Consider the following 19,511-nt stretch of genomic DNA (forward strand, 5'->3'; position numbering starts at 1 on the left):
TGTTGGCAGGGATTGGCTCCAGCAGACCCCCGTGACCCTGTGTTCGGCTTCAACGGGTTGGAAAATGGATGGATGGATGGATGGATATTTATCCCTGAAATCAAAACTGTCACTTTCACTTATCAAAGTTGAGGGGGCGGGTTCTAGTGAGTACTGGTTTTTGATTGGTGAATAACTGTCAGAGTGGCCGTAAACCGTCAGCCATCAACACTTCAGATTTAAACTCCTAATAATGAATTCGGGGTTTTTCTTGGATGAATGTAGTGGCTTCACTTAGCAAATATGGGCAAACTTTTTCTTTCACTCTTATAAGACGTGCACTGTCACTTTGAGCAGGACCATCAGGGTGCCCAAGTCAAGCAAAGCGGCGTATCATTTCAAGATACTGTATATATAGAGATAAACAGACAGTCCCATTGAAAGAATAGGCAGTTTTGCAGGACTTGATTTTGAGATAGCTTGAAATGCATTTAGGGCGGCACGGTGGCACAGTGGGTGGCGCTGTTGCCTCGCAGTTGGGAGACCTGGGGACCTGGGTTCGCTTCCCAGGTCCTCACTGCGTGGAGTTTGCATGTTCTCCCCGTATCTGCGTGGGTTTCCTCTGGGCACTCCGGTTTCCTCCCACAGTCCAAAGACATGCTGGTTAGGTGGATTGGCGATTCTAAATTGGCCCTAGTGTGTGCTTGGTGTGTGGGTGTGTGTCCGGTGGGTTGGCACCCTGCCCGGGATTGGTTCCTGCCTTGTGCCCTGTGTTGGCTGGGATTGGCTCCAGCAGACCCCCGTGACCCTGTGTTCGGATTCAGCGGGTTGGAAAATGGATGGATGGATGGATGAAATGCATTTAACATATATTAAAATGCATGGAATTTAGGTGCAGTTATTTTGAGACATTTGAAAATGTATTTGAGATATCTTGAAATGCATTTAAGATATCTCAAATATATTGCAGATATCTTAAAATGTAATGGAAATTATTTTAAGATATCTCAAAGTGAGTTTCAGATATCTTAAAAAGCAACTTACATTTTAAGATGTCTGAAATTCTTTTTGAGATATCTCTAAATGTTAATTCAGCCTGCCATAAAAGCTCATACTGTACATCCACTGTGGACTATACTCAAGTCAAGAAAGAGTACTTGCTAGATCCAGCTTGTAGGTAGTGACCAATTTTAAAGGCAAAAAAGGTTTAATTCTTAAAAAGGTTAATAACCCGTGATTTTAGTACATGTGCACTACTACTGAGAATATTTGTCAGCATTTGAGTAGTATGTATTGGTTGTGCACAGCACGAAGTAGCAAAGCACAATTCAGTAAAATAATAAAAATAGCAACATAATATGTTCCAAAGAAATTCTATGAAACTCAACATTCATCCCCAACCTGACTCTAAGAGATATACAACAAGAGAATCCCATCTAAAGTGGTTCCTTATACACAATAAAACAAAAAAGTTAGGCGGCAATTCCAGCCTTGAGTCTGTGTGCACAGGTCTGTCAGTTTTGCCCATGTGGACGCTGCATACTTTGTAAAACAACTTAAGTTCAATCAGGTTGCATGGTGATCACAAGTGAACAGGCTTTATCAAGTCCAGCCACAAATGCTCAATTAGATTGACATCTGGACTTTGACTTGGCCACTCCAGGAAATTAATTAACATTGTTGATTTTGAGTTATTCCTGTGTAACTTTGGCTTTATGCTTGATGTTGTTGTCTTGCTTGAAAACAAATCTTCTCCCAAGCCGCAGGTTTCTTGCAGACTTCTTCAGGGTTGTCACCCAGATTTCCCTATTTAATTTGATGCATTCATTTTACCTTCACAAGCCTTAGGGTCTGCTGCAGAGAATCGCCTCCACAGAATGATGCTGGTGCCAAAATGTTTTATAGTGTGGATGGTGTCTTTTTAGTAATGTGCAGTGTAAAATTGTGTATAGGCTGATGGCTGAACAGCTCAGTTTTAGTCTCAACAGACCATGGAATATTATTCCAACTGACTTCAGAGACTCCAAAGTGCCTTCTGGCAAACTTTAAATGTTATGTTTTATTAATTTTTTTTTTTAACAGTTGCTCTCTCTTTGCCAGTCTCTCATAAACCTGCGATTGGTGAAACTCTCGGGTAACAGATGCTGTCTGTCCAGTCTCTCCAGTCTGAGCCACTGCAGCTTGCAACTTCTTCAAGAGTTCTCATAAGTCTCTTGGTGGCCTCTTAGCCAATGCTTTTTGAACCAGGAGATGGACAAGGTCTGCACAACTGTCCACTATAGCACCAAGTGTGGACAACTAGGTGTGTCTATGGATCAAGCGTAATGTCCACAATTGGGCCTGTTAATAAGAGGGCTGCTCAGACATTGAACAGGATGGGTCTGAGACAACAGCTGTCACTGCTGTACCTACCCGAGACGCCACGGGCCAATCAGAGAAATGTTAAGGATTGTAGGTGCCCACTTGACAACCTCAGTGAAGTGTCAGGACAGCCCTTATCAACACCTACAGTGGGACAAGATTAGGCGCAAATTTTGTTAAATGGCACCTTGGATTAAAAACATCATGTCTTGTGTATCAGCTATGTTGCATGATCATTCAGTTTTGTGGAAAGCCTGCTTTGTACAGATTTACAGCTGTGTTGTACTCATTCTCTACCTTAATGATTTATTTAAATGGACTCCAAGGGATATTCAGTGACTTTGATATTTTCTCCATCCTCTGACTTGGGCTTTTCAATCACCTTTTCACTGAGGTGTTTGGAGTGTTCCCTTGTCTTCATTGTATGGGTTAGACCACTATACTGACTAATTACAAGTTAGACCTTGCACACACAAGGGTGTTTAGACAACAGACAGTTGGTCTCCATTGAACTAATTGTGGGACTTCTAAAACCAGTTGTCCTCACAAGTGGCGCAGTGGTAGTGCTGCTGCTTTGCAGTAAGGAGACTGTGGAAGAATGTGGGTTCACTTCCCGGTTCCTCCCTGTGTGGATGGTGCTTTGAGTACTGAGAAAAGCGCTATATAAATGTAATGAATTATTATTATTATTATTAGTTGGCTGCACCACTGATGATTTAGTTGCATCATATTAACGAGTTTTAAAATATGTTTATATGGTTATTTTTATATTGTCATGCTTGGGTCACAGATTTGCACAGAAACACAGGAGGTTGTAGAGAGACAGGAACTTTATTCAAACACAGCAAACAAACATTTGTCTCTTTTTCAAAAGTTTAAACTGTGCTCCATGACAAGACAGAGATGACAGTTCTGTCTCACAATTAAAAGAATGCAAACATATATTCCTCTTCAAAGGAGTGCGCGTCAGGAGCACAGAATGTCAGAAAGAGAGAGAAAAGCAAACAAATCAATAGGGCTGTTTGGCTTTTAAGTATGCGAAGCACCGCAGCACAAAGCTGTTGAAGGCGGCAGCTCACACCCCCTCCGTCAGGAGCAGAGAAAAAGAGAGAGATAGAGACAGAGAAAAACAAACAATCAAAAATCAATACGTGCCCTTCGAGCTTTTAAGTATGCGAAGCACCGTGCAGTATGTTGCTTCACGAAGCAGCTGCACAGAAGGGAGCAACATGAAGATAATCTTTCAGCATTTTTAGACGAGCGTCCGTATCGTTTAGGTGTGCGAACAGCCCTCCTGCTCAATCTCCCTACATCAGGATCAGAGAATGTCAGCGCAAGAGAGAGAGAGAGAGAGAGAAAAGTAAGTTGGGTAGCTTCTCAGCCATCTGCCAATAGCATCCCTTGTATGAAATCAACTGGGCAAACCAACTGAGGAAGCATGTACCAGAAATTAAAAGACCCATTGTCCGCAGAAATCTACGAACCAGCAAAAAATCCGCGATATATATTTAAATATGCTTACATATAAAATCCGCGATAGGCGAAGCGCGATATAGCGAGGGATTACTGTATCTCACAAAACTGTAAACAGATTTCATATATCTCAAAAACATTAAAATGATAACTGGGTTAATTTCAGATATCTGAAACTTTTTTTTTTTAAATCGGAAATACTTTTCATGAGATCTTGAAATATCTTACTTTGCATTTTGACAACGGAAACACTAAACATTTGTAAAAAAATAAGTGAATTTTAAAATTTCTGAAATTCAATTCCAGATATCTTAAAGTGACGTCTTGTAAAACTTCTAGTGAACTCAAAATGACAGGATCTCTAATTGAATAATCTTGAATTGTTTTTGAGGTACTATAAATTACTGGAGTTAATTTTAAAGTACTTTGAAATGTATTTGAGACACTTCAGATATGCTTAGGGAGTTATGTGGAAACGGTTCTGTTCAATAAGGGCGCGCACAAAAAGGCGACCTTCAAAAGGGCGACCTCAATTGGGCGCGGAGAATAAAAGCGCACATAAATAAAAGCGATCTTCAAAAGGGCGACCTCAATTGAGCGCCGAATAAATGCGCGCGCAAATAAAGGAGCGCTTCAAAAAAGTGACCTCAATTGAGCACAGCAAATAAAGGCGTTCGTAGATAATTTAGTTGAAATGGCTCTGGAATATGTGAAGAGCAACAAAGGTGCAGATCTACTCGTAGTCGAAGGTTATACATTCAGAAAGGAGAAAACTATCAACGGGAAACACATCTGGAAATGCACTGAATATAGGACTGGAAAACGTTCGTCTCGCTGTCATACCAAAAATGTCATTGCCTTAATCTAATTTTCTATAATTTTGAAAACAACGAAATATAGAGAGCTTTAGAAATAGTTCGTTAGAAGTTCATGCATTAATTAATTGGATGTTTTAATATTCTTGCTTTCACCTTTTTATACGTTCAATCATTGCCTTTATCTAATAAATTTTCTGTAATAATTTTGTTGCGTTTGCCTTTATTCGCTGCGCCCAATTGACTTCACCCTTTTGAAGCACTCCTTTATTTATGCGAGCATTTATTCGGCGCTCAATTGAGGTCACCCTTTTGAAGATCGCTTTTATTTATGTGCGCTTTTATTCGCCGCGCCCAATTGAGGTCGCCCTTTTGAAGGTCGCCTTTTTGTGCGCGCCCTTATTGACGGATACCTGTGGAAACACATGGCAGATGTCTGACCATTTTCTGGATGCTATTTCAAGTTATGTTGAATTGTAATTAAGCAATCTCAAAACACATTTCAGATATGTGTATATTAACTTATATTTGAGATGCACAAGATGCACTTTTATATCTCTTATCCAAAAATGGTGATGTTTTCAAGTTTATCAGTGCTATTTTCTGAATTTGTCTTGTAGGTTTGTTAAATGCAGACTGTCAATATTCAGATAACAAGGTTAAAGCTTGTTGATTATCACCATTTCAAAGCCATGAATGGACCCTCTGTCTATGACTCAATTTAGTTTGTAACACAAAATGACCACTTCAAACAAATTATTTTAAAAAGAGGATTTTTATTGAGTACTTTTTTCAGGATATCCTTTTGGTTTAATTTTTGTGGTTTACAGGTCAGTCTGTTCCTTCATGCTGGTGTTGAAGTTGTAGTTCAGAGCCTCGTGTTTCTCCAGCCTCATACTTTTGCCTGGACTTGCTAAGCTGGCTGCAGCGCTGATGAAGAAACCATAAAACAAAAGAATTATAATGGCGTCTTTAGTATTTTATGGTCACCACACAATAGAAATATACCTATGTCAGATTTATTTACCTCTTTCAAATTTCCTTTTCCTACAATCAATCTGAATACCATAGAAAGGGGCACCAGCATGATGGAAGACAAAGACAAGAGCCATCCCAGAACATAGCACCAAGATGGATACACATATGTGTTGTTATATTTCAAAGGAGTGTAATCCACCAGGGAAAAAATGAAAGTGCCCTAGGAATGAAAGACAGGCAGATAAATTATATAGTGGCTGTAAAGCTTTCTATTCGTAAATCATACTTGGCATAATCAAGTCATCCTCTCCAAGGATTTTGATTTTAATATAGTTTGGGTTGGGGGGGGGGGGGGCGTTGGGTGCACTGGTAATTCTGATAGTTATTTTGAGAGTGACAATTGGTAAACTGATCACAGGGGACTCAGCAGATAAAGTGCAATCCAAAAAATGAATCAGTTTGTGGCTGATACAAGAAAAAGGGAATCAACAATAGTGACATCCATTCCAGAAGTGGTGGGCAGGTTACCTGTGCAGTTTAGGTGAGATCAGCCTGTAAGATATGCTTACAACTGTACTCTAACTCATCTAATGCTAGGTGAAGGGTTTGAATTGCGTAATATATAGAATAAATCCAGATGGACTAGACCTCAGCAATGGAAACTGGCTTTGGAGACACTAAATGTCTGTTTAGGGTTACTGGCAGGACTGGAGCTGAAGCTAGTACTGGACATTGTTGGATTTACCTGATGTAGAAGATGAAATGACAACTAATGACAGGTTATATTTTTGCACATTTAGTGAGATTGTGAACTTACCATGCAAATAACTGGTGTCAAGAAAGTCCAGCAATATTTAATAATGGGCCAGGGCCGATATCCAATCATGTCTTCAATGTTGTCATAAAGATGGTCAGCACCTAAAAAAAGGGGTGTGAATCAGGAAGCATTTAGCACAATTTAAAAAAAAAATTCTTAAGACTGTGGAATTGCATAAGCAAACATCTGCCTTGCATTTGACACGCAATTTATGTTGGTATGTCGGGCAATGGTCTTGTAGAGTACCTGAACTCAAAATAAAGTCAAAGAGGCTAAAAATTCCATACAGCCTGTGTGTTAACAGAAGGTAACTGCTCACAGTTAACAAAAGCAGTTTCATTCTTGCTAGGTGTCATGAATACAGCACATTGCACTAATTACATTAGGATAACTGGACACTGCTACAAATTGACTTCTTGTGTTGGCAGAAACATGTTATTTTTTATGCATGTACCATCACATCATACAAAAACTGCATGCACTGCCTCGCTAGTTGGTTAATGTCTTCCAGCACAACAGGTATGACTGAATAAAGCTCGGCTAAGATATTTCTGACCTGTCGGCCAGTTTCCTGAGAAGTGACAATTAGTAGGCTATGTAAATTGGCAAGTAATCAAAAAGCTCAATTTACAGAATTGGCCCTCTTAAGAGGGAACTAAAATACAGTTTGAACATAATATTTATGACTTTTGAGGTTTTATTATACACGTGAGTCATCATTTAGTTGGTTTGTAAAACAAAGTTGGTTTGGTTTAGTTGGTTTGATTAAAACAAAGACAGTGCGACATCTAGATTGTAATTCTGCTTCAAAATTTATAGATACTTTGAGCAAGTCGAGTGTAATTGTGGAAAACCATTTAGATCAGTTAACATCAAATGTAAACGTGGAAAACAGTTCAGATCAGCGAACATCACATTATAATGTGACCTTGAGAGATGCTCTGGACACAGTGGCTCCCCTTAAAACGAAAGTGATCAAAGCACATAGAAGCTCTCCCTGGTTTAATAGAAACACTCAAGCTCTTAAATTAGAGTGTCGAAAACTGGAGCGCAGATGGAGAACAACAAAGCTACATGTCTTTCAAATTGCATGGACAGAGAATGTTAATAAATATAAAAAAGCCCTCTTTAAAGCTCGCTCAGAATATTATTCTACAATAATAGATAACAATAATAAAAATCCTCGGGTACTGTTTAGAACAGTGGCTAAATTAACAAATGGAAATTCAGATCAACAGTGCAAAATACCAACAGATATTAGCAGTACAGACTTTATGAACTTCTTCAATGAGAAAATTAAAAATATAAGATCCCAGATCTCTGCATCACAGTACAAATCAAATACTAGCTTAGCAGACCCTGCCTCACATTGCATTCAGCACTTTAGTAATTTTAATCCTGTAACTGAGCAGGAAGTCTTAACTTCAGTTTCTAAAATGAAGCCCACTACTTGTTCCCTAGATCCAGTGCCAACAAAACTAGTAAAAAGTGCAATGGATGTTCTTGCAGCGAATATTCTAAACATTACCAATAGTTCATTATTGCATGGCACAGTACCTGATACACTAAAAGTGTCAGTCATTAAACCATTACTTAAAAGGTCAGACCTAGACCCACACATACTAAATAATTATAGGCCTATTTCAAATTTACCATTTCTCTCTAAAATACTAGAAAAAGTAGTCACCAGTCAGCTTCAGTCACACCTTACGCATTACAATTTATTTGAGAAATTCCATTCTGGTTTCTGCACTGGTCATAGTACAGAAACGGCAATAATGCTGGTTGTAAACGACATTCTGATATCCTCTGATGAAGGAAACTCCACTGTAATTATGTTGTTGGACTTAAGTGCAGCATTTCACACCATTGACCATTCTATTTTACTGCACAGGCTAGAAAATTATGTTGGGCTTACAGGCACCATTCTCGCTTGGGTTACCGTAGTTCTTATTTATCAAATTGATTCCAATATGTATAGAAATGTGCTGACAGTACTCCATCATTATACACAGAAGTTCAATATGGTGTCCCGCAGGGCTCAGTACTGGGACCTTTACTGTTTTCACTTTACATGCTTCCACTGGGATCTCTCATTAGGAAACATAATGTTAATTTTCACTTGTATGCAGATGACACCCAGTTATACCTTTCATTTAGATCAAATGAAGTTTCTTCGATGTTGTCTTTAATTAGTTGTGTTAGTGAATTAAAGGAGTGGATGAATGAGAACTACTTGTCTTTAAATAGAGATAAAACAGAGATGTTAATTGTTGGAGGGAATGACGCTGATCACAACAATGTTTTGTCATCATTTAACTCAATTGGAATCCCCATTCATTTTACTGAATCAGCCCGCAATCTAGGAGTTAGTTTTGACTCTAGCATATCATTTAAAGCGCATACTACAAAGTTGTCCAAAACATGTTTCTTCCATCTTAAAAATGTTAGGAAATTGAGGTGCTTTCTAAATAAACAGGATTCTGAGAAATTAATTCATGCATTTATTTCTAGTAGGATTGACTACTGCAATGCGGTGTTCACTGGATGTTCAAACTGTTCTTTATACAGCCTCCAGTTAATCCAAAATGCAGCTGCAAGAATTATTACAAGAACAAGAAAATATAAACACATAACTCCAGTTCTTAAATCCTTACACTGGCTCCCGATTAAGTTTAGGGCAGATTTCAAAATCCTTCTTTTAACATATAAAGCATTAAATGGCCAAGGTCCGGCTTATTTGTCTGAACGTATCATGACTTACAAACCAGAGTGCACATTAAGATCTCAAGATGCCGGTCTGCTTATGATTCCAAGGATTAATAAAATAACAGTGGGAGGTCAAGCTTTTACTTACAGGGCCCCTAAACTGTGGAATGGTCTGCCTGCTACTATAAGAGATGCCCCTTCGGTCTCAGCTTTTAATTCCCGGCTGAAGACTCACTACTTCAGTTTAGCATATCCTGACTAGAGCTGCTGATTACCTGTACATACTGCATCTCTGTTGTTGGTCATTAGCACTAAAACATAAGTAACGTGATAGTTATAATTGGATATTAACTCTCAGCTGTTCTGTTTCTCTTCTCGTTACTCAAATGTGGCACTTGGTGCCATGGCCCACCTGCCAAGTTGTTTTGCCTGCCTAAGGTAAAGTCATCCCTGATGGAGGATCGCAGGAATCGTGGGAAAGAGGAGTCCTTTCATCGGATTGGCTGGCCCAGCGCTGTTTCAGCCGTGGAATGGCCAAATGGGGGCGGCAGCTTGATGGATAAGGTCTCCAGGACTCTTAACAAATCCAAATCTTATTATGTGATATCATCTACTGTTAAATTCTGCTCCGTACTTCTAAAATTTTTATTTTTATACTGTATTGAGGATTTGTTGTTCTGTGTATTGTATTGTATTGTATTGTATTGACCTCTTTCTTTTGACACCCACTGCATGCCCTACCTACCTGGAAAGGGGTCTCTCTTTGAGCTGCCTTTCCCAAGGTTTCTTCCATTTTTTCCCTACAAGGTTTTTTTTTTGGGAGTTTTTTCCTAGTCTTCTTAGAGAGTCAAGGCTGGGGGCTGTCAAGAGGCAGGGCCTGTTAAAGCTCATTGCGGCACTTCTTTTGTGATTTTGGGCTATACAAAAATAAATTGTATTGTATTGTATTGTCTGTGTTTATTTCTCTACTTGGTAAATGGTGTCATCATTTCCTAGTTTCTACAAAATGTTGTGTACGCACAAGTCAGGGTTGTCGTTAATATACACATTTCCATTTCAAAGTTTCTTTTATAAATCCCAATGTTGGCATGGGAAGTTACAGTACATACACACATTTTGAGCCTCATTTTGTGCATACACAACCTTTATAAATGAGGCCCCAGATTTTTTATGGTCAAGAAGAATCACAGAAGATTTCATCAGGTATGAATAGAATTTCAGATTATAAAGACTTTTTTCTTTTGTAATTTAAATAACAGCATGTTTCATTCTCTTATACCCTAAGTTCTTGTCTATAAGCTGCGGCTTATCTAAGGAAAAAAGTTGTGAAAATGAAAAAATAGAATATCGGCTTATACATAAGTCCGGCTTATACAGTAATCCCTCCTCCATCGCGGGGGTTGTGTTCCAGAGCCACTCGCGCAATAAGAAAATCCGCGAAGTAGAAACCATATGTTTATATGGTTATTTTTATATTGTCATGCTTGGGTCACAGATTTGCGCAGAAACACAGGAGGTTGTAGAGAGACAGGAACGTTATTTAAACACTATAAACAAACATTTGTCTCGTTTTCAAAAGTTTAAACTGTGCTCCATGACAAGACAGAGATGACAGTTCTGTCTCACAATTAAAAGAATGCAAACATATCTTCCTCTTCAAAGGAGTGTGTGTCAGGAGCACAGAATGTCACATAGATAGAGAAAACAATCTCTAGCAAACAAATCAATGGTGCTGTTTGGCTTTTAAGTATGCGAAGCACCGCGGCACAAAGCTGTTGAAGGCGGCAGCTCACACCCCCCTCCGTCAGGAGCAGGGGGAGAGAGAGAGAGAGAGAGAGAGAGAGAGAGAGAGAGAGAGAGAGAGAGAGAGACAGAGAGAGTTTGTTTTTCAGTCAAAAATCAATACGTGCCCTTCGAGCTTTTAAGTATGCGTAGCACTGTGCAACATGTCGTTTCAGGAATCAGCTTTACAAAAGATAGTAACGTGAAGATAATCTTTCAGCATTTTTAGACGAGCGTCCGTATCGTCTAGGTGTGCGAACAGCCCCCCTGCTCAATCCCCATACGTCAGGATCACAGATAGTCAGCGCAAGAGAGAGAGAAAAGTAAGCAATCTAGCTTCTCAGCCATCTGCCAATAGCGTGCCTTGTATGAAATCAACTGGGCAAACCAACTGAGGAAGCATGTACCAGAAATTAAAAGACCCATTGTCCGCAGAAATCTGCGAACCAGCAAAAAATCCGCGATATATATTTAAATATGCTTACATATAAAATCACAATTTAAATGACCGCTACGCGCGCGTGTTGACTCGGCAATGCCCAGAGCAGAAAGAACGCGCTCTGGCCGCTCCATGCGGGGAGTGAGAGAGACGCCAATATCTCACACTCTCTCCCCCATTAAAGAAATTAAATGGGTGCGAGTGAGACCACTGACCTCCCTCCCTTCTATTAGTTATAGGTTATAGTACGTTCGGCTTATCCATGAGTCCGGCTTATCTATGATACGATTTTATTTTAAAAATTCGTATGATTTTTGGTCTCCGGCTTATACACGAGTCCGGCTTATAGACAAGAACCTAGGGTAATATCATTAAAATCTCTTTTACTGCAAATTAAATCTGTTGATATCTGATGGTGGCAGCGAGTTTTAGTTAGGAAACAAATGGAAGACAGGTCTTAGTTCCTTATTTGATTATTCAAGACTGTATACTATCTACTGCTGTCCCTGGACAATAGCATTTGCATCCTTCCAAAACACATTTTATATTTATTCTGTAGCCTTTCGCCACACCATATTCAATTAAGGGACATCTCACCCTCCTTATGCTGCTTCAAAAGACAATGCATGTCTTCAATGTCATGCAAGATTCTCTTTCTAATATGGAGTTTTGTTTTGCCATGTTTCCACCCATGTACTAGGCCACCATTTACATTACATATTTAACCAGTTCTCTGAGCAATTTAACAGACATTCTGTCACTTTGACCTTTGAAGCCTTTAACAATTTTTGGCACTGCTATGATGTAAATAGTGGATCAATAAACATGATTTGTTCATTTTTAGCTCCATTACATATAATCACTTTGTTCATTGTGTGTTAGAAAACATCCATACATGGTAAAGTTGGCGGAATCCTGCTTGTTCTTTGTTGCCACATACTGGCATGCCAGATAGATGCAGGACATTCAAATGTATTGTATTTTACGTTCATAACATTTTAAATGAAGAATTAATTGTGTGTTCTCACCATACACCCAGCCAATGCAAATAGATTCAAAAATTGCAATGAACAGGAGGCATGTCCCACTGCATGCATAGTGCTCGACAAGATAGAAGATATATACACCACCCTGTAGATGAAAAGACACAAGACATTGTTAGGGTTCAGGGTATTCAACTGTATGCTTAATATCTTAAAAGACACTTTATCTTGGCAGCCATCAAGAAATTAATCTTAAAGAATGAAGGAGCTGAAAAAGGTGCAATGATTATGGAAATGCTTTTCTTATCACACTGACTCCAAACCTTACATTCATTGCAATGTTCAACATTGTCACAGCTATGACATGCTCACTGGGCAGTTGGAGCTTCAGACACTATGGTGCAGCCTTGGTCATCCAAGACTACACTTTGCACAGACCCTATTGAAGATGTCTCCTCTTTTTTTTTTTTTACTGATCTGAAATTAGTAGTGAACTCTTAATGAACACACAAGAAACACATGCAGAATGGCAGTGAAGGCATACTATTCTTCTATTCAAAATAATCTAAATGTAATACCATAAGCAGGCGCACAGGCAGAAATACTACATAAGTATACAACCTGTATGCTTGTTTCTGTATCAGTTTTAAGGTAGTCTTCATTATCTGTCCAGGCGATATTTTTCCTACTTACAGAGTCATCCCAACTGACTGGAAAATGGGACTTCTTGTCAATATCTTGAAAGGGAAGTGTGATCACCTGGATTGCGGCAACAACATGGGGATAACACCTCTCTGTGCCGTGTAAGGTCCTGGCTAGGGTTGCCCACAATAGGATCTGTGATCACTTGCTCACCTACCAGTGACCGGAGCAGTCTGGTTTACGCCTAAGACGTCTAACTTTAACCGCATCATGGCACTGAGGGTTCTCATGGAGTGCAAATGCGAATATCAGCAGAGTTTCTTTGTAGACTTTCATAAAGTGCTCGATGACTGATGCCCTGTGGGACATCCTGAGAGTTTGCTGGATCCCGTCAAGGTTGCTGGATATCATGGCTGGCCTGTACACTGCTACTGTGAGTGCTGTGCAGAGCCTTTGCATTTTTCCCAATTGCTTATGGTGTTTATCAGGGTTTTGTTCTTGCTCCTACTCTGTTCAATGCTTGCATGGAATGGGTGTGGGGAAGGGTCATGGGGTCCAGCAACTGTGGGGAATCTGTTGGTGACTTTGACAATGATGTTGTGATGTTCACACAGTCAATGGAGACTCTTAAGACAATGAACGAGGAGTCTGAGTGTCTGGGCTTGTGAGTGTCCTGGATAAAAACCAAGATCCATGCCTTTAATGACCTATTGGGCTCAGTCATCAGCAGTGTGTCTGTCTGTGAGGTTTAGTTACCACGGCAGCAACATTCATGTCTCTGGTGACTCATGGAGGGTAATGGGGTCGCTGGACAGGGGTGTGTGGCGCTTCCGAAATCTTTGCAAAATTATGAAGGTCATTAGAGTAACTGGTACTTCTTGTTTTGCTATATGGTTGTGAGACATGGGACTCCTTTAGTACTGTGTCTCTTTGGAGAGTCCTTGGGTACCACTGGTTTGACTTTGTGTTGAATGAGTAGTTGCCCATGGAGTCCCGAATGAGGCATCTCACCTACATTGTGAGGTAGCATCAGTTATGGTACTATGGCCATATGGTGTGATTCCCTGAGGGTGATCCGGCTTGCAAGATCCTCACTGTTGAGGACCTGAGTGGCTGGACCAGGCCAAAGGGATACCCACATAACACCTGGCTGTAGCAGGTAGATGGTCATTTCCAGAGGGTGGAACTGGACCATGTGTCTGCCTAGGGGGGTTGCCAACTAGGATCCCGAGCTGTTTCGTCATGCGGTGGGTGTGACAACATGCTGTACCAGTGCATGCTCCCCATCCTGACCTAACCTGAACTTAGAGTCTCTCCAGAGGCATTCTTACAGCAGCTTAGATCATTCTAGGATGATAACTCTGCCTAGGTTATTGCCTGGTTTATATCACCACCTTGTTTTCCTTATTTTATCAGTCTTATTCCCATTAATTTAAACAGAATATGTCATTAGTGAGAAAAATAAGCATATTGTTGACTAAAAGTAAAATAAAAATGACAAAATGTCTGAAAACTACAACTAAACGAAAATGAGAAAGTAAAATTGACAACAAAACAATTTGTTGTAATTGTAATTTTGATTTTCATCACACTAATGCTTGTGCATAATGCACATGCAATTGTGAAGTTGCCGGTATGCCTGTTAAATATTTTAAACCCCACGGTTGTAAAGTTGGTTGGACTGAGCATAGCTTTGTACGTATGTGAAAGTACGCTTCACTGATGGCATATGAATCTATGGGTTTCATTAATCATTTCATCCATCAGTTAGCTTTTTGTTATAGATCTGAGAGTGAATGATAAAGCCTTATCACTTGTCAATGACTTATTCTGTGGAATTCATTGGCTAATATTGACTGTCATTCACAGACAGCCTGTTGTCAGTGTGGCACCAGCAGGGGGACATGGCAGAAACACACACAACTTTCATTTTCTTTTCCTTGTGGGAAACGCCTTCCCCGTCCCCACAAGTCAAACACAGTCCAGCACAATCACAACACAATACTCTCTTTTCCTTCTTCTTCTTTTCTCTCCTCCATTCCTCCTGGCATGCTTCTTGCTCGACCTCCCGACTCTGGCTCTCGTAGTAGTGGTTGCTGGCCACTTTTATAAGGCACCCGGAAGTGTTCCCGGTGCTTGATAGCCTACTTCCGGCAGCACTTCCGGGTGTGGTGGAAGAACTTCCCATGAGGGGTCAGCAGCTGCTGCAGCACCCTCTGGCGGTGTCCATGGATCCCAACAGGACTGCACCAAACTCCAACTCCCATGGAGCCCTGTGGGAGTCCTAGGCACCACTTTAACCTGGACGGGGGGCTGCCATCTAGCGTTCCGGGGGAGGTAACGCTGTAGCCACACTTGCTCCCCAGGTCCTCCCAGTGTGGAGGCATCCGCCACACTGCCCCTCCCTCAGCAGAGCCATGTTTGACGAAGTGGCCCATCCCTTGAGGGCTGTCTTTCTCCAGGACAGGGAGTCGACGCTGTTGGGTCCATGGCGCCACCCTGAAACAAAACAAGAAGAAAGGGACAGGGAGGTGCACCTCCAGACGTGGCCCAGATTCTGGCATTCATAACGGCATTGCCCCCATGCTCCCGTGCCCTGCAGACATGAAAGCAGGACAGGAAGCCCTGTTTCGCCTCACACCTAGCCAAGGTTGGCATTTCTCTTCACCCTGTGGAGAGAAGCCTTTCGCTGCCTGAAAGCAGTTAGGCTCACGCTGCACCCTGTTTGGAGACCTGGTCTTCCTTTTCCGGGTCCTCCTCTTACTCTTGGGCGCAACGACAGTCCACGCTGTCTGCACCCCTTTCAACTTGAGTGCGACCGCTGCCTGCATTTGGGGCGGGGCGCTCTGGCAGCCGACACTTACAAGCCGGCACCTCACATGTGCTTCTGCCGTTTCCGTCCCCACCGTGCGATCAGTCATCACAGCTACGTCCAGTGTAAGGGTTATGGTTACTTGGCGACTGGAACTGACTGATACTGGTACCGTTTCACACTGCACTCCTCTTTCATATATGGTACAGGTGTCCCCTACCTGTACTGCCACATCATTCTGGCTGGAGAATCCAGCACCACGCTGCCTCAACTACTCTTGCACTGCCGTTAGGGGTGCGTCGATCTTCTTCTCCAGCTTCTATTGTCTGCTGGAGCAGACCCAAGACCTGTAAAAGAGACTGTACGGCCACATCAGCAAATGACTGGCAACTGTCCCTAAACTTCAATGATAAAAGTGCTTAAATTAAAACATGTGCTACTTTGGAAAATACAGCTAGATAGTATGAAAATTAGAGCTATGGATGATTTGTCAAGATCAAATAGCCACCCCTACACTTCAAATTCAGTCAGTGTTTAGACGGGAAAAAATATATGTATACGTCAAAGAAGGTAGGAATTTCAGCAATTTAAGCACATATATTACTTGTTTGTTGATAATACTTTTGTAGCGGCAGATTAAGCAGATTTGTAGTGTTAGTCGATGTTATCAACTGAGCCGATACACACGTTAGACTTACACAGTCAGTTTTAATCAGGTTATTAGAACTGATTAAAGTGAGGCAATTCTGTCTGGTCTGTGCAGCACTGCCTAGGTCAGGTTAGAATTGTTAGATCTGAACCGGACAGTAAACAAATAGCCTTTTAATAGTGGATGTCCTTGTAGCAGTGTTTGGATTTAAAACTGATAGCGATCTCAGCTCTTATCCTATTAATTTTTACTTAATGCTGTGGGTGATTGTAACATATACATTTATGTCCCAAAATGTAATTGTGCAAAAATTGCATTATTTATTCACCACATTCTTCTTCTTTGCCCTGCTTGTTTCTTACTCTAAATAAGAAATTTGACTTTCAAATATTTATTAATGTTTAATATCAGTCTGTATCCTGTGTTAAGAATGTCATCTTTGTTTTTATTTTTTATTATTTTTCCTTTGGCTATTTGTTAAACACATTCAGCATTAGAAAGGTGCTATATAAATAAAACAACAACAAACCAATAGTAATAATAATCATAATAATTTATTATTATTACTACACAGTGCCATGTGCTGAGGTTTGATTGCTAGCCTGGTCAGTGACTCTATGGAGTTTGCATGAACTCCCCATATGTATGTGGACTGAGTGTGAGTAACTTTAAATATTGTTTTAATAGCTGGGTATTAGAAGTGGTCATTATGCACTCTCAATTGCCAAAATATGTTTATTCCTACATCTTTTGTTACATTATTGCCCCAGTTTAGGCTCACAGGGAATGCCCCACATTTGGTTATTATGTTGCTTATTAAGTGAAAGAGCTGAGATATTGCTATAACAAATGTTCAGTATTTAATGTAAATGGTATGCTTGTGGAAATGCAGTACATACAGAAAACTTTCTATTTCTGCTATTATTATTAATAACACATTTTAAGTAGTAACTTCAACAGTATTTAAAAAAAATAAGCAAAGTAAGGATTCCCTGAAAAAAATACACTTTCAAAGTTTGGAAATGGCTAGATGACATTTAGTCCACATCAGGAGATATCTCTGTATTATATAAAAAAAACCTGGGACGAGACTAGACCTGTTCAGAGAGACGAGATGTGACTTTCTCAGAAAGACACTTTCACGTCCCGCGAGACTAGTCTTTCTGCCAAGAGATTTAACCACGCCCAGGGCCAGAAAAAGACAAAGAATAGATGACAAAGTAGAAAGTTGTAAAGAATCCTAAAACGTTGGCGTGATACACATGCAGAGCAGGTTAGAGATAATGGAAGTAGGAAAATTTGAAAGTCCCAAAAAAATGATAGTAAAGATCACATTAGCGCAAACAAATGGAAAATATTACTCGGTGAAATAACAGAACAGCGAAAAGAGATCGAATAGTGTTTGAGGATGTCTGGGGGAGAAGAGAGACAAGGCAGTGAGACAAAAGGACAGCTGCTGTACAGGCTTTTAAACGTTCGAAGCGCCGCACAAGATGCAGATCACGCAGCATGGCAGCAGCAGCAAGCCAGCAAAAAAAATAGTATTTTAATTATTAAGACTGTTTTCCTCTAGGATGAAAGTTATTTATGAAACATGCTAGGTTGTCTGGTGGACCAACATAAGATGCAATAATAATGACCTGGAGTGTGGAGCAAGATGCAGGAAAGGGAAAAAAAAAACCCTTATATGATTTCGTAAAGCCCAATCTGTTTATAAGTGTTTCCCTATCTTCCATTGCTTACTTCTCTTGGTGGGATGTGATTTTCTTTATTTATTCATCTAAAAATCCCAATCATTAACACATCTCCCAATATAAATGTGCACATCATTGCTATATGATCCATTTTTAACCATTTTGTTTTGGGCTTTTCTGATGATCGTCTATGCGTTCTTTTTTCTTCCAAGTCTCCAGGTACCTTTTCATGTATATGTTTGGGAATGTCTCACAGTTTCTGCAAGCTGTGTCCCAGTTTCTTTCATCCACCCTCTCCTGGACCATTCTGCACTCTCTCAGTCCTCTTTCCAGCATCAGCACTTCTCTTTGAGCATAACTGCCACAAACTTAGCCTTGGCCTCTAGATGAAAAGTCCCACAATATCTGTCCCTCTATTTTTAAAAATCTGCTTTTTAAAACATTGTTAGTTGTCTTATTTCCTGCAAGACTAAAAGGTGCTGCCGGCTTGATTACAGAGTGAGTCAAAATTATGTTAACATTTGAATGGTGGAAACAATTTATTTACAAAACATACTTCATACTGTATGTGCAAGATGATTTACAGGAATGTCTCAACCTGTTCGCCATCATGTTTAACACATGTACCATATGTGGCACATAAGTTGTCCACAAAAATTGCATATAAGTATATACATAGCAGTACCATTAGTGTTAACATAATTTTGACTCACCTTGTATTTCAGATTAGCAGTCAGATATCATGGATGGGAGCTGTGACATGTTGTCAGTGTGGGATTGTTTTGTTAGTAACACTTTATTATGTTTTTAAATGTTCAGTGTTAATGTGCACTACTCTGTATCATCATATTATTTTTAATGAAAATTTTACAAAAAACATTTTTTTTTTCTTCAGAGCGTGATGTACACCTTCATTGTGGTATTTTCCATTGTTAAACATAATGAAATGTTGAGGTTATACATATTGCTAAATTGTCAAGAGCATTAACCACAATTCTTGTTCTAATTAATCTTAAAAAGGTGTCAAGGATCCCCATGATGCTTCTTGTCATTGTTGGCATAACACTTTTAAATACAAATGCATATTATCTGTTTCTTACCTCTGTAACCATCAGAAGCCCAATCATGAAGGACAGTATGCAGGTGATAACCAGAACCACCTGCTTCATTCTTTTCTTTTTCAGTAGTATTGGAAACATGTCCATAACGATTGTCATAAAGGTTTCCAAGCTGACAAACTGAAGAAGGAAGGAAAAACAAATTATTATGAATTTGATTTATTTTTGTGGTGCTCTACACAGTGTGCCTACAAATAATACATATATAATACAATGATATTAATGCATATATGCGGTACATCCATACACATTCATTCTCC

At 40.0% G+C, this 19,511-nt stretch overlaps 1 protein-coding gene across 1 annotated transcript in view; it reads right to left on the reverse strand.

Annotated features, from left to right (window-relative positions):
• Positions 1 to 5,386: 5,386 nt before the first annotated feature.
• Positions 5,387 to 19,511, reverse strand: part of LOC114643797 (sodium- and chloride-dependent GABA transporter 2-like) — a 63,473-nt gene continuing 49,348 nt past the window's right edge. Inside the window, exons 11-15 of the mRNA XM_051924816.1 lie at positions 19,234 to 19,371; positions 12,382 to 12,484; positions 6,424 to 6,524; positions 5,656 to 5,826; positions 5,387 to 5,558 (exon numbers count right to left, since the gene is read on the reverse strand). Of these exons, the coding sequence (XP_051780776.1) occupies positions 5,460 to 5,558; positions 5,656 to 5,826; positions 6,424 to 6,524; positions 12,382 to 12,484; positions 19,234 to 19,371 (612 nt within the window). The 3' untranslated portion in view covers positions 5,387 to 5,459. The remainder of the gene's footprint in view (positions 5,559 to 5,655; positions 5,827 to 6,423; positions 6,525 to 12,381; positions 12,485 to 19,233; positions 19,372 to 19,511) is intronic.

Source organism: Erpetoichthys calabaricus, chromosome 3 (genome assembly GCF_900747795.2).
Source record: "Erpetoichthys calabaricus chromosome 3, fErpCal1.3, whole genome shotgun sequence".
Classification (NCBI taxonomy): Eukaryota; Metazoa; Chordata; class Cladistia; order Polypteriformes; family Polypteridae; genus Erpetoichthys; species Erpetoichthys calabaricus.